Source organism: Protobothrops mucrosquamatus, unplaced genomic scaffold (assembly GCF_001527695.2).
Source record: "Protobothrops mucrosquamatus isolate PMUCROS unplaced genomic scaffold, P.Mucros_1.0 scaffold3907, whole genome shotgun sequence".
Taxonomy (NCBI): Eukaryota; Metazoa; Chordata; class Lepidosauria; order Squamata; family Viperidae; genus Protobothrops; species Protobothrops mucrosquamatus.
This window is the reverse complement of record NW_015389852.1, coordinates 24,729-37,288: the sequence shown is the minus strand read 5'-3', so window position 1 is coordinate 37,288 and position 12,560 is coordinate 24,729. Positions and strand designations below refer to the sequence as shown.

The 12,560-nt window shown below is 47.5% G+C and overlaps 2 protein-coding genes across 2 annotated transcripts in view; one reads left to right on the top strand and one right to left on the bottom strand.

Moving 5' to 3' along the window:
- Nucleotides 1-1,851: 1,851 nt before the first annotated feature.
- On the bottom strand, nt 1,852-9,077 carry MRM3 (mitochondrial rRNA methyltransferase 3). Its single transcript, XM_015827728.1, has 4 exons — nt 8,803-9,077; nt 6,981-7,225; nt 3,355-3,522; nt 1,852-2,393 (listed from the first exon to the last, which is right to left on the bottom strand). The coding sequence occupies exons 1-4, from the start codon at nt 9,075-9,077 to the stop codon at nt 1,852-1,854; spliced, it is 1,230 nt and encodes a 409-aa protein (XP_015683214.1).
- Nucleotides 9,078-9,364: 287 nt separating this feature from the next.
- LOC107298349 (glyoxalase domain-containing protein 4-like) overlaps nt 9,365-12,560 on the top strand; it is a 14,866-nt gene continuing 11,670 nt past the window's right edge. The window contains exons 1-3 of the mRNA XM_015827727.1: nt 9,365-9,490; nt 10,311-10,360; nt 11,321-11,441. Coding sequence (XP_015683213.1) covers nt 9,401-9,490; nt 10,311-10,360; nt 11,321-11,441 — 261 coding nt within the window. The 5' untranslated portion in view covers nt 9,365-9,400. The remainder of the gene's footprint in view (nt 9,491-10,310; nt 10,361-11,320; nt 11,442-12,560) is intronic.

The following is a 12,560-nucleotide window of genomic DNA, read 5'->3' as shown; positions in this document are numbered from 1 at the left end:
AGAGAAAAGAAGGACGAGGGGGGACATGACAGCAGCGTTCCAATATTTGAGGGGTTGTGACAAAGAAGGGGGGGGTCAAGCTCTTCTCCAAAGCCCCTGAAGGCAGGACAAGAAGCAACGGATGAAAACTGACCAAGGAGAGAAGCAACTCTAAAACTAAGGAGGAATTTCAAGACAATGAGGACAATTACAGATAGTCCTCGGCTTAACAACCATTTGTTCAGTGACTTTTCAAAGTTACAACTGCATTGAAAAAAGTGACATGACTGTTTCTCACACTATCTATCTATGATAGATAGATAGATAGATAGATAGATAGATAGATAGATAGATAGATAGATAGATAGATAGATAGATAGATACATACATACATACATACATACATACATACATACATACATACATGATGGATAGATGGATGGATGGACAGACAGAAGAATGGATAGATAGATAGATAGATAGATAGATAGATAGATAGATAGATAGATAGATAGACGGAGACAGACAGAAGAATGGATAGATAGCTAGATAGATAGCTAGATAGATAGCTAGCTAGCTAGATAGATAGATAGCGATAGATGGATAGATATAGATATAGAGAGATAGATAGAAAGATAATGACTGGATGGATGCAGATAGGTAGGTAGGTAGATAGATGATTGATGGATGCACAGATAGGTAGGTAGGTAGGTAGATAGAGAGAGAGATGATGGATGGATGCATAGATAGATATATAGATATAGATGGATGGATGGATGGATGGATGGATGGATAGATAGATGAGAGAGATGATAGTACCTATTTACTACAAATTCTAAGTGAATTGTTGGAACAATAATTGGATTGTCGACGTCACTAAGTGAATTTTTGACACCGTTCTTTTCAGCATTTTACCCTGTTTTAAGGGAATTGGTTACAGAGAATTGTTGTCTTTGCAACCCGAGGTAACACCAGCATTTAACTCCTGATGGACGTTAGTCACCTTGTCGAATGGACCAGGAATCGTGGGCTCTCCATCACTGGAAGTTTTTAAGAAGAGACTGGACAGCCACTTGTCTGGAATGGTAGAGGGTCTCCTGCCTAAGCAGGGGGTTGGACTAGATGACCTCCCAGGTCCCTTCCAGCTCTGTTATTCTGAAACAAGTACAGTTAACTCATCCAGGAGACTGGAATTTCTCCCGACCTGCTAAATTTCTCTGCACCTTTTCACCACGGACGGAAATCAAGGCAGATGGTGTGTTGTTGCTGAATGTTTATTACATTGTCGGGTGTCACAAGGTGTTGGTTGATGGCCGCAACAAATAGGAAGAATCTGGGGGCCGCTTTTTGGACTCACAATTTTTTATTGAAAATAAAATCCTTCCATGAGCTGCAGCACCTTTTATTGAATGCATTCTGCCCGTCGTGACTCATAGCCAAAATTGTGACTCAGTGACGGTCGTTGAGGACTAGCTGCGTGAGGAAACCTCACCTGATCCCTTCTTGAATTTGGCAAGAAAAGTGTGCAAATCCTGACCCACAACTGCCCACACAGGGCCGCCAAAAACCGTCCCATTTAGATGGAGGGGAAGGGGAGAAACTGATTGGGGAGAGAGGGAATTTGTACACTGTGTGTGTGCGTGTGTATCAAAAAGTCAAGTGGGCCATCTTTGATCTTTGCCTGATCAAAGCCTCGCACATATAAAGGATTACCTAATTCCCGTCTCCATCTTGACTTTTTTTGCCTCTTCCCCGACGCGAGAAGCCGCAAAGCAGCAGACGCCGAAATGGAGACCACCCAGAGAGACCATGTAGCCTTTCTTTTCTTCCCAAATCAAAAAACAAACAAACAAAGATTCAGAATGCTAGTCCTCATCGTTTGAACTCCAGCCTGGAAGCCCCGCCTTCCTGGACCAGCAGCTGTCTCTTGGCCTCGAACAGAAGGACGCCGGCCGCCATGGCGGAATTCAAACTCTCCACGCCGGGGACCACCGGGATGGCCAGCCGCTTCCCGCCGCTCCTCTGCGCCAGACGTTTGGCTTCGGGGCTCACCCCGTGGGTCTCGCCGCCAACCACGACGGCGACGGAGGCATCCATCATCCATGGCTTGTAATAAGGCTGGAATTGCAGTGACATTCGTTCTTCCTCCTCCTCCTCCTCCTCCTCCGCCTGGCTCCCCTTTGACGGGGCCAGTTGGGACTTCCGGGTGGAGCCCCTGCGGGCAGCCTGGGGTGCTGAAGCCCCTTCAGCCTCTCCTGGGGGTCCCTCCTGGCGGCTTTCGGCCACGTGGATGCGGCTTTCGGTGGGCAGGTAATTGGGCACCAGGTCCCACTCCAGGTTGGAGACGATGGGGATCCGGAAGTGAGCGCCCATCCCAGCCCGAAGGACTTTGGGTTCCCAGGCATCCACGCAGCCTGCGGGAGGAGAGGACAAAGGTTGAGGCTGCAGCAGCGTTTCTCAATCGATTGTAAGACGGGTGGACTTCAACTCCCAGGATTCCCCAGTCGGTTACGGGGTTCACCCCTCTTAAAGCAGGCTGGCTGGGGAATTCTGGGAATTGAAGTCCACTCATCTAAAATGAATGTTGCCTGGGGAATTCTGGGAGATGAAGTCCCCCCATCTCAAAGCATGCTGGTTGGGGAATTCTGGAAGTTGGAAGTCCACCCATCTTAATGAATATTGGCTGGGGAATTCTGGGAGTTGAAATCCTTCTATCTTAAAGGATGATGGGCAGGGAATTCTGGGAGTGGAAGTCCCGCCATCTTAAAGCAGGCTGGCTGGGGAATTCTGGGAGTGGAAGTCCATCTATCTTAAAGCAGGCTGGCTGGGGAATTCTGGGAATTGAAGTCCACCCATCTTAATGAATATTGGCTGGGGAATTCTGGGAGATGAAGTCCAGCCATCTCAAAGCATGCTGGCTGGGAAATTCTGGGAGTGGAAATCCACCCATCTTAAAGAAGTCTGGCTGAGGGATTCTGGGAATTGAAGCCCACCTATCTTAATGAATATTGGCTGGGGAATTCTGGGAGTGGAAGTCTCCCCCCTCTCTCTTAAAGCAGGCAAAGTTCTTCCTCACAGCTCCCCATCAAAGAAGTCATACCGAAGTAAAACCCTTTTTCCACCCCTTTCAAACTGAGGTGCTATAAAAAATCTTATGGCTCCACATCCACAGTCAGGCTGGGCTCAAAAAAAAACCCTCCTCTCCTTTGCAGGGGGAACAGTACAGAGCCCCCAAAATTGCCAATTGACTTTGCTAGAGGAGATCCCCCACCCCACCCCGACTCTGCCGATTTCTCCCTTCCCACCCCGTGGAGGAAGAGCCGAGATCGAATCCAGTCCGCTTCTCCTCCACCGTGCCCGGAAACCCCTCCCCACCTTTGACAAGCAGCACACTGCAGCAGCCGGCTCCCGCCGCCGACCTCAGGATGGTGCCCAGATTCCCGGGATCCCGAATGTTGTCGCAGATCAGCGTGAGAGGCAAGGCGTGCTCCTGCGGGACTTCGGGATAGGACATTTTGGTGTGATGGGGCATGGCAAAAATGCCTGCAAGAAATCAAGAGAGGCTGGAGGTGATTGGCTGGGAGGGGAAGTCGGGGGGGGGGGGCAAGGGGGTAGGAGCAGGTCTTGGTCCACCCCCAGTTGCAGAAGCTCAATTGCCCTTTCTCAGCCCAGCCTACCTCACAAGGCTGTTGTTAAAGGAAAACAGAAGGAGAAAATAGTAATAGTATTTGGACTTATATACCGCTTTGCGGTGTTTTACAGCCCTCTCTAAGTGGTTTACAGATTTGGGGGGGGGGCTGGAATACCATGACAGACAGACAGAAAGGGAAGGAGGGAAAGGACGGAAGCAAGCAATAGCAATTAGACTTATATAGTGCTTTACAGCCCTCTCTAAGCGGTTTATAGAGTCGGTCTATGGCCCCCAACAATTTTACCGACCACAGAAGGACGAAAGGCTGAGTCAACCTTGAGCCGGTCAGAATCGAACTCCTGGCTGTGGGCATAGTCAGCCTGCAATACAGCACTCTGACCACTGCTCCACCATGGGAAGGAAGGAAGGAAGGAGAAAAGGGAGGGAGAGAAGGAAAGAAGCAAGCAATAACAATAGAACTTAGACTTATATGCTGCTTTATAATGCTTTAGAGCCCTTTCTAAGCGGTTTGCAGAGTCAGCCTCTTGCCCCCAACAAGGAAGGACGGAAGGCTGAGAACCTTGAGCCGGTCAGAATCGAACTCCTGGCTGTGGGCATAGTCAGGCTGCAATACAGCACTCTGACCACTGCTCCACCATGGGAAGGAAGGAAGGAAGGAAGGAAGGAGAAGAGGGAGGGAGAGAAGGAAAGAAGCAAGCAAGCAAGCAATAACAATAGAACTTAGACTTATATACCGCTTTATAATGCTTTAGAACCCTTTCTAAGCAGTTTGCAGAGTCAGCCTCTTGCCCCCAACAAGTTTGATCCTGACCTTGAGCCGGTCAGGATCGAACTGACAGCAGCCGGAAGTCAGCAGAAGTAGCCTGCAGTACTACATTCTAACCACTGAGCAGCATAGCTCTCCTATGCCTACCAGTAGTCCTTGATTTACCCAATTCTTTAGAGACCGTTTGAAGTTACAACAGACCTTTATGGGGGGGGGGTGTACTTCAAAAGTTGCAGTTGTTAAATTAGTAACACGGTTGTTAAGTGAATCTGATTCCCCTCATTGACTTGGCTTGCCCGAAGGTCGCAAAAGGGGATCCGATGACCCTTGGGACACTGCAGCCATCATAAATATTATTATTATTACTAGCTGTACCCGGCCACGCGTTGCTGTGGCTCAGTCTGCGTGTGTTGCTTTTACGTCCAACAGATGGCGCTGTTTTTCAAAAAAAGCATGTTTTTACCTGTCACAGGTGTGACATCGATATAATAGTAGGTATATAAAAACCCGCGCGTATTCGAATGCAACGTTGTGTCAAAATTTCAAAGCAATCGGTGAAGAACTTTCGGAGATTTAAGATTTTGAACAAACGAACATTTACATTTTTATTTATATAGATTATTATTATTATTACTAGTACTACTACTACTACTATTACATTTAGCTGCCCAACTCGCACATAAGGTCACACTGGGTGGCTTCTAGCATGGTAAAGGTTGTAAAGTTGGGGTTCAACAGTTTAAAGGGTTGAACCCCTGAGCTCAAGAGAAAGACTGCTGCCCCCTGCCCACCCCTGGCCTCAGCTTGAGGGGGATGCCAGCAAGGCGAAAGGACGGGGCAAAAAGGCTTAAAGTCTCTCTCTCTTTTTTTTTTACTTTCTCCTTTTCTTTTTTTTCTTTCTCTCTTTTTCTTTCTCTCTTTGTCTTTCTTTTTCCTTCTTTTTCTTTCTTTTTTCTTCTTTCTCTTTCCCTTTTTTCTTTTTCTCTCTTTTCTCTTTCTCTCTTTCTCTTTTCCTTCTCTTTTTCTTTTCTTTCTCCTTTTCTTTTTTTCTTTCTCCTTTTTTCTTTCTCTTTTTCTTTCTCTCTCCTCTTTTTCTTTCTTTCTCTCTTCTCTTTTTCTTTCTCTCTCCTTTTCTCTTTTTGTTTTTCTCTCTCTTTTGTCTCTTTCTTTCTCCTTTTCTTTCTCTCTCTCTTCTTTCTTCCTTCTCTCTTTCACCCTCAACAGTTCAGAAACGTCTTTGCAACCCCAAAACAAGGGCTAAACCAGGACACATCCTCTCTTGAAAAGCCACAAACTGCTTCTTCGGCCTCCGGGCGGGGTCCCGCCCTCCACCAAAGCTTCATCGCAAAAATCTCGCAGTTCGGGAAATCTGAAGGGGCTGAGCAGCGCTGAGCCAGAGGCCCTGTGCACAACCTTGGCCACCAAGGCACAACGGGGAGGGGGGACGTGAGAAGGTGCGAAGCATCTGCAAGAATTTTTTTATGAGACTTTCCCCAGAGCTGCTCCAAGCTTGAACGGCTGGAAAGCAGCCAGCTGTAGATTGATTTATACACACTGCTTGGAAAAAGAGCAGAAGGATTACTCAACAATAAAAAAACACCAAGAAAACACCAAATGCTGTCCTCAGAGGCGGTTCCCGTGAGATCCTACTCAACTTGGCTGCTAAGGCCGGAACAAAGCCCTCTCTGAGTCAGCTTGGTGGGAGTGATTAAAGGCGCTGGGCTAGAAACCAGGAGAAGGTGAGTTCTAGTCCTGCCTTAGGTACAAAAACTGGTTGGGTGACTTTGGGCCAATCGCTGGGTGACTGTGAGTTCTAGTCCCGTTTTAGGCACGAAATTCGGCTGGGTGACTTTGGGTCAATCACTAGGAGACTGTGAATTCTAGTTCCACTTTAGGTACGAAAGCTGGCTGGGTGACTATGGGCCAATCACTGGTAGACTGAATTCTAGTTTCCACCTTAGGCACCAAAGCCAGTTGCAAGACTTTGGGCCAATCACTGGGAGACTGTGAGTTCTAGTCCTGCCTTATGCATGAAAGGCGGCTGTGTGACTCTGGGCCAATCACCAGGAGACGGTGAATTCTAGTCCCGCCTTAGGCGAGAAAGCCAGCTGAGTAACTTTGGACCAATCACTGGGAGACTGTGAGTTCTAGTCCCGCCTTAGGCATGAAAGCTGGCTGGGTGACTTTGGGCCAATCACTGGGAGACTGTGAGTTCTAGTCCTACCTCAGGCATGAAAGCTGGCTGGGTGACTTTGGGCCAATCACCAGGAGACTGTGAATTCTAGTCCCGTCTTAGGTGGGAAAGCCAGCCGGGTAACTTTGGGCCAATCACTGGGAGACTGTGAGTTCTAGTCCCGCCTTAGGCATGAAAGCTGGCTGGGTGACTTTGGGCCAGCCCCTCAGTCTCAGCCCAACCCACCTCACAGGATTGTTGTGTTGGGGAAAACAGGAGGAGGAAAGATTATTAGATTAGTATTAGTGTTCCCTGCTTCAAGTTACTTATGAAGTCATAAAGGCAGGATAAACATTTCATAAATAAATAACAACTAGATCTGTAGCCCTCCGGTTTCTTCCGGAACTTACCGATCAACCCCTGTGGAGTGATGACGTCCGACCACATCTTGATCTCGTTGTATTTCACTTTGACAAGGGTGGTCCGTTTGAGTTTGGCCGCCGGCAGCATCTTCAGATTCTCCATTAGGCTAAAGAAGATCGTCTGCGGAACGGCTCCCGCCTCCAGAGCATCCAAAATGAGCCTCCGGCCTTCCAGCAGAATTTTCCCGTGCTTCTCGCGAAATGCCCTGGACTTCGCCAGGGTCACCAAATTCCTGTTGGGAAAAGAGGGGATCAGTCAAAGTCTCCCTGGAGAAGAAAGTCATTTAAAAAAATAAAAGAGCATAAGAAAGGAACATGGCATCACCCAAAAGATTGACTGACTTTATCTGTCTGTGTCTGTCTGTCTCTCTATCTAATCTAGCTCTCTAGCTATTTCTATTTATTATTCATCCATCGATCAATCTCTATCTATTCCCTATCTATTTCATTATCTATCTAGTCCAGTGATGGCGAACCTTTTAGAGACCAAATGTCCAAATTGCAACCCAAAACCACTTATTTATCGCCGGGTGCCAGGTGGGCATGCCCCACTGGGTGGGCGTGGCTGTGGTGGTCATGGCAGATTGGGTGGGAATGGCCAAAGTGGGCGTGATCACCTCGATGTTGCTCATGGGGAGGGACGCCTGTGGGGGCCGGGCAGGGTTGGGGGAGATCCAGGGGGTCTCTGGCAGTTGGGGCGGTGGGCAGGAGGCTCTTCCTGCGGGATGAGGCAAGGCGAGGCAGGGCGGGGGTGCCATTGTCAAAGGGCAAGGTGTGGCAGGGGCAGTGGCTGCCTGACACCATCAACCTCTGCACACAGAGGCCAGCGAGCGCATGGGTGCTGGGATGCATCCAGCCATGTGGGACCTCGGCGAGTTAGCAGGCGGCTGGTTGAAGAGGGACGGTTGCCATCTCCAGGGCATGGCCTGTGTGCCCACAGAGAGGGCTCTGAGTGCCGCCTCTGGTACGCGTGCCATAGGTTTGCCACCACTGGACTAGTCCCTCTCTCTCTCCATCTGTCTATCTACCGATCTCATTATCTCTCTCTCTCTCTCTCTCTAGTTATTTCTATCATTCATCCATCGATCTCTATCTATCTGTCTATTCTGTCTATCTCTCTATCCATCTTTCTACCTACCTATTTCATTATTTATCTCATCTATCATATTTATCCATCCATATCTCTCTCTCTCTCTCTCTCCCTCTCTCGATTTACTATCCCAGTTGATTCCAAAATTATCATTGCAGAGCAACACAGTTGTTAAGTTCCTTTTCTGATTTAGGCCTGATTTGTTTAGGGGTGGAATAGGGTAGTCACATGTTTAAATCATGATGCACCAACTGCACATCACAGCTAAAATATTTCACAGGGTAATATGTAACCGAGTAACGGGAAAAAAGGGCTTTTCTCTGACGGTTTCCTTTAGATCAAATGGACTCCAGCTCCAACATTGTAGTCCACCATCACTGGTGCTGCTGGCTGGGGAGTGATGGGCATTGATGGAAATCAGGAATTGGGAATCCAACACATCAGCTACGACAGCGGGTGTGGGGGAAGAAGGAAAGGAACGGGGGGGAAACGAATGTCCCCATCGGATTTTTCAGCAAAAAAAGAAAAATATAGCTTTTTTCGCCTCGATTCTCCTCAAAACTACAATTCCCAGAAAGCTTTGCGGCAGGTCACAATCCGCGACTCCTGTCTTTCTCCCGAAGGCCGCTGGGAATTGTGGTTCGGGCCTTCCATTTTTTGCTTACTTTCCCCAGAAGCTCGCACTACAGCACCCAGGATGCTTTGCGCGAATGACATTACCTAAGTCTCTTCTCATTGGGTCCGGCCCGCTCGTAACGAAGCTCCGCCTCTTCACGTTCCGGTTCCGGCTGGCGTTCCTTTCTGGGCGCTTTTGGGATGTAAGGGGTCTTAACTTTGCTGGGAACGATCCGTTGCTGCTCCTGCGCCTGCGCGACCGAGGGCAGCACGCGGAGGGGTTTCCTTCTTAGGCCGCGAATGCCGCGGCGGCTCCCAACGTTAATCCGACACGGCGTCAAGAGCAGGGGAGCCCATGCATGCTTGAACAAGGTTGCCATCTTGCTCACGGGCGGAAATGGTCACAGATGTGAGACTTAGCGGTAATCTCGCGAGATTTCGATGTCAAGGTGGCTGATAGCCGTCTCCAGTAAAACAAATGGTTCATTTCAGCCATAGAGGAAATGATATAGAGCGGCTACAGGAACTTCCGATTAGAAATAGCTCCCATTGGCTGCGGTAAGGATTTTCCGCAGCGAAAGACCTAGTCCGCGTGCTGCGACCATGTGCTTGTGACGTCATCACACGGCGACACGCCGCGACAAAATAAAATAGCCGGGAATCCCAGAACCCGTGTTAGCTTCCGATCTTTCGAGAGAAGAAAATGAAGGCGAGACGCGCGTTACACTTTGTCTTCAAAGTCGGCGACCGAGCTCAGACCATCCGTTTTTACCGAGAGCTACTGGGCATGCGCGTAAGTAAGCTTTAGGGGAGGCGACCAGAGACCCGAGAAAACGGAGGACTTTTAGGCTAAGAGATGACGTCATCGATGTGAGCCCCCTGAGGCGGAAGACCACCGAGATATAGTTCCCTAGAGTGGCCAGTGTGCTACGGCTACTTCTTGCACCCAAGTTTCCTTGGGGAGCGTCTTTTGCTTTCGCCAATTATAATATTTTAACTTCAAAGATTTACGTTTAAATTATTTTCTATGCAGTTAAGACTGTAGCCCTTTGGCCTTATCTATACTGAAATGGTATAGGACTTCTCCTGCTTGAGTAGGGGGCTGGACTAGAAGACCTCCAAGGCCCCTTCCAGCTCTAGTCTATTCTACTACATCATCATTTGAGGATTGGAATATACATTTTAATTTTTTTCATAATCTTGAGTCCTGCCCACTTGGTTGCAATTTTTAAATAAAACCTTCTGATTGTGAGGGCTGATAGTCCTTGAATTACGTGACTGTTTTTATGATGGTTTTGCCAATAAATTAGCAGTTACTTCCAGTTTTTGACAAAACCATGCCCATGGTAAACCCCTTTATGATTGTAATATTTACTTAACAAATGTGGGGGTTTACAACCACCAGGCTCACTTAATAACTGCTGCAAAAAAACCATTACAGTGTCCATTACAGTCATAACTCAAGGACTGTCTGCACTCGCCCTCAAAAGTATAGAAATATATTTTGCAGATAAATCAATTTTAAGGGACATTGCCTGTGGCTCTCTCTCTCTCTCTCTCTCTGCACAAGTGACTTGAATACTGACCAGTTTGACGTGGGTTTGAACCCACAGGTCCTGAGACATGAAGAATTTGAAGAAGGTTGCAAGGCCGCATGCAACGGGTATGTAGGTTTAATCATGGCTACTCTTATCAGAGAAACTGGATTGGAGGGTTGACAGGCTGTGCTGTCTCAGAACAAGGGACGTGCAGGGAATTTATCTGTTCTGTCTCCTGCAAAGTTTTTGATGCCTTCTACAGGCCATCCTCGACTTAACATTAGTTTATTTAGTGGCCACAGTTACAACAGCGCTGAAAAAAGTGGCTTATGAACCGTTTTTCACACCTAATGACAGTTTTTCACACTTAACGGTCATTGCAGCATCACATAATCAAAATTCAGACGCTCGCCAACTGACTCCTATTTATGATGGTCGCAGCATCCCGGGGTCACGTGATTCCCCTTTTGTGACCTGACAAGCAGGGTCAACGGGGGGGGGGAGCCGGATTCACTTAACAACTGTGTGACTCACTTAACAGCTGCGGGGATTCTCTTTAACAACAGTGGCAAAAAATTGGTCGTGAAATGGGGCAAAATTCGCTTAACAAATGTCTCACTTAGCAACAGAAAGATTGGGTTTGATTGTGGTCGTGAGTTGAGGAAGACCTGTAATTGCAGCCCTCCAGCAGGTACGGTGATTTTACCTCCTGCCTTAGCTTGCTTCTTCGGGGAGTCCTCGACTTACAACAGCTGGTTTAGTGACCATTCAAAATTACAACAGCACCGAGAAAAGTCCCTTATGACTGTTTTTCCACACGAAGGATCCTTGCCGCTTAATGACCGCAGGATTCACGAATCAACTCCAGCGATTCACTTAACAACCATGGCAAAAAAGGTCATAAAATGGGGCACAACTCAATCAACAACTGCCTTATTTAGCGGTGGAAATTCTGGTCCCCAACCGCGGTCATAAGTTGAGGCCTACCTGTAGACTCCAGGCTTGTTCCAAGAGAAGGGGAAACCGTAGAGATGTTTTGCGGTGATGCTGTCCCTGTAAACAAACTAAAGTGGATATGTTTCTAGTCCCTACGATGGCAAATGGAGCAAAACTATGGTGGGCTATGGACCGGAGGATGACCACTTTGTCGCAGAGCTAACTTACAACTACGGTGTTGGGAATTACCACCTTGGCAATGATTTCCAGGTAAGCCACATTCCCAGTAATGCTTTGTGATAGGCATACAATCTGGAATTTGTATAAAAAGGAGAAAGGGTCGTCCTTGGCTTACAACAGTTCATTTAGTGACTGTTCGAAGTTACAACGGCACTGAAAAAAGTGACTTATGACCGATTTTCACACTTACGACTGTTGCAGCATCCTTTCCCCCCCCCCCCATGGTCACGTATTCCAATGTCTGGTTGGCTTCCACCATTCCTTATATGTTTTAGCCTCCAGTCCCCTGATCATCTTTGTTGCTCTTCTCTGCACTCTTTCTAGAGTCTCAACATCTTTTTTACATTGTGGTGACCAAAAATGGATGCCGTATTTCAAGTGTGGCCTTAACAAGGCCTTGTAAAGTGGTATAAACACCTCACGTGATCTTGAAGGGCCCAGAGGGCCCTTATAATACCGTTCCCATCATCCGAACGCTCATTATATTATTCATAATTACAGCGATGCTAATAACCCTGTAATAACGATCGTGGAAAAGAAGGCTTGCCACTAAATTAAGGAGGGAGGGTTGTTTCTTGTCCTGCCTTTAGGGCTTTGGAGAATAGCTTGACTCCCTCTTCTTTGGGGCAACCCCTCAAATATTGGAAGACTGCTATCCTGTCACCCCTCGTCCTTCTCCTCATTAGATTAGACTTTGGCTCTTTTATGGCTGGTGGACTTCAACTCCCAGAATTCCTGAGCCAGCATGGCTCAGCTTGGAAACCTCTCCCTTTCCCCTCAGCATGGCTGGCACAGGAATTCTGCGAGTTGAAGTCCATGAGTCATAAAAGAGCCAAGGTTGCCTATCCCTGGACTAGACATACCCAATTCCAGCAACGGTTCCTTATATGTTTTAGCCTCCAGTCACCTGATCATCTCTGTTGCTCTTCTCTGCACCCTTTCTAGAGCCCTAATAATAATAATAATAATAATAAACAGGATTTATATGCCGCCCTTCTCCCCATGGGACTCAGGGCGGCTCACAGCATATTAAAACATCATACAAAAAAATTTCCCCTACTAAAAACCAATTAAAACCCAAATATTGGTAGCTGTGGCTCTTTAAAATCGTTAAAAATTGTCCCTATTTAAAACTCACCCTAGGTCAGG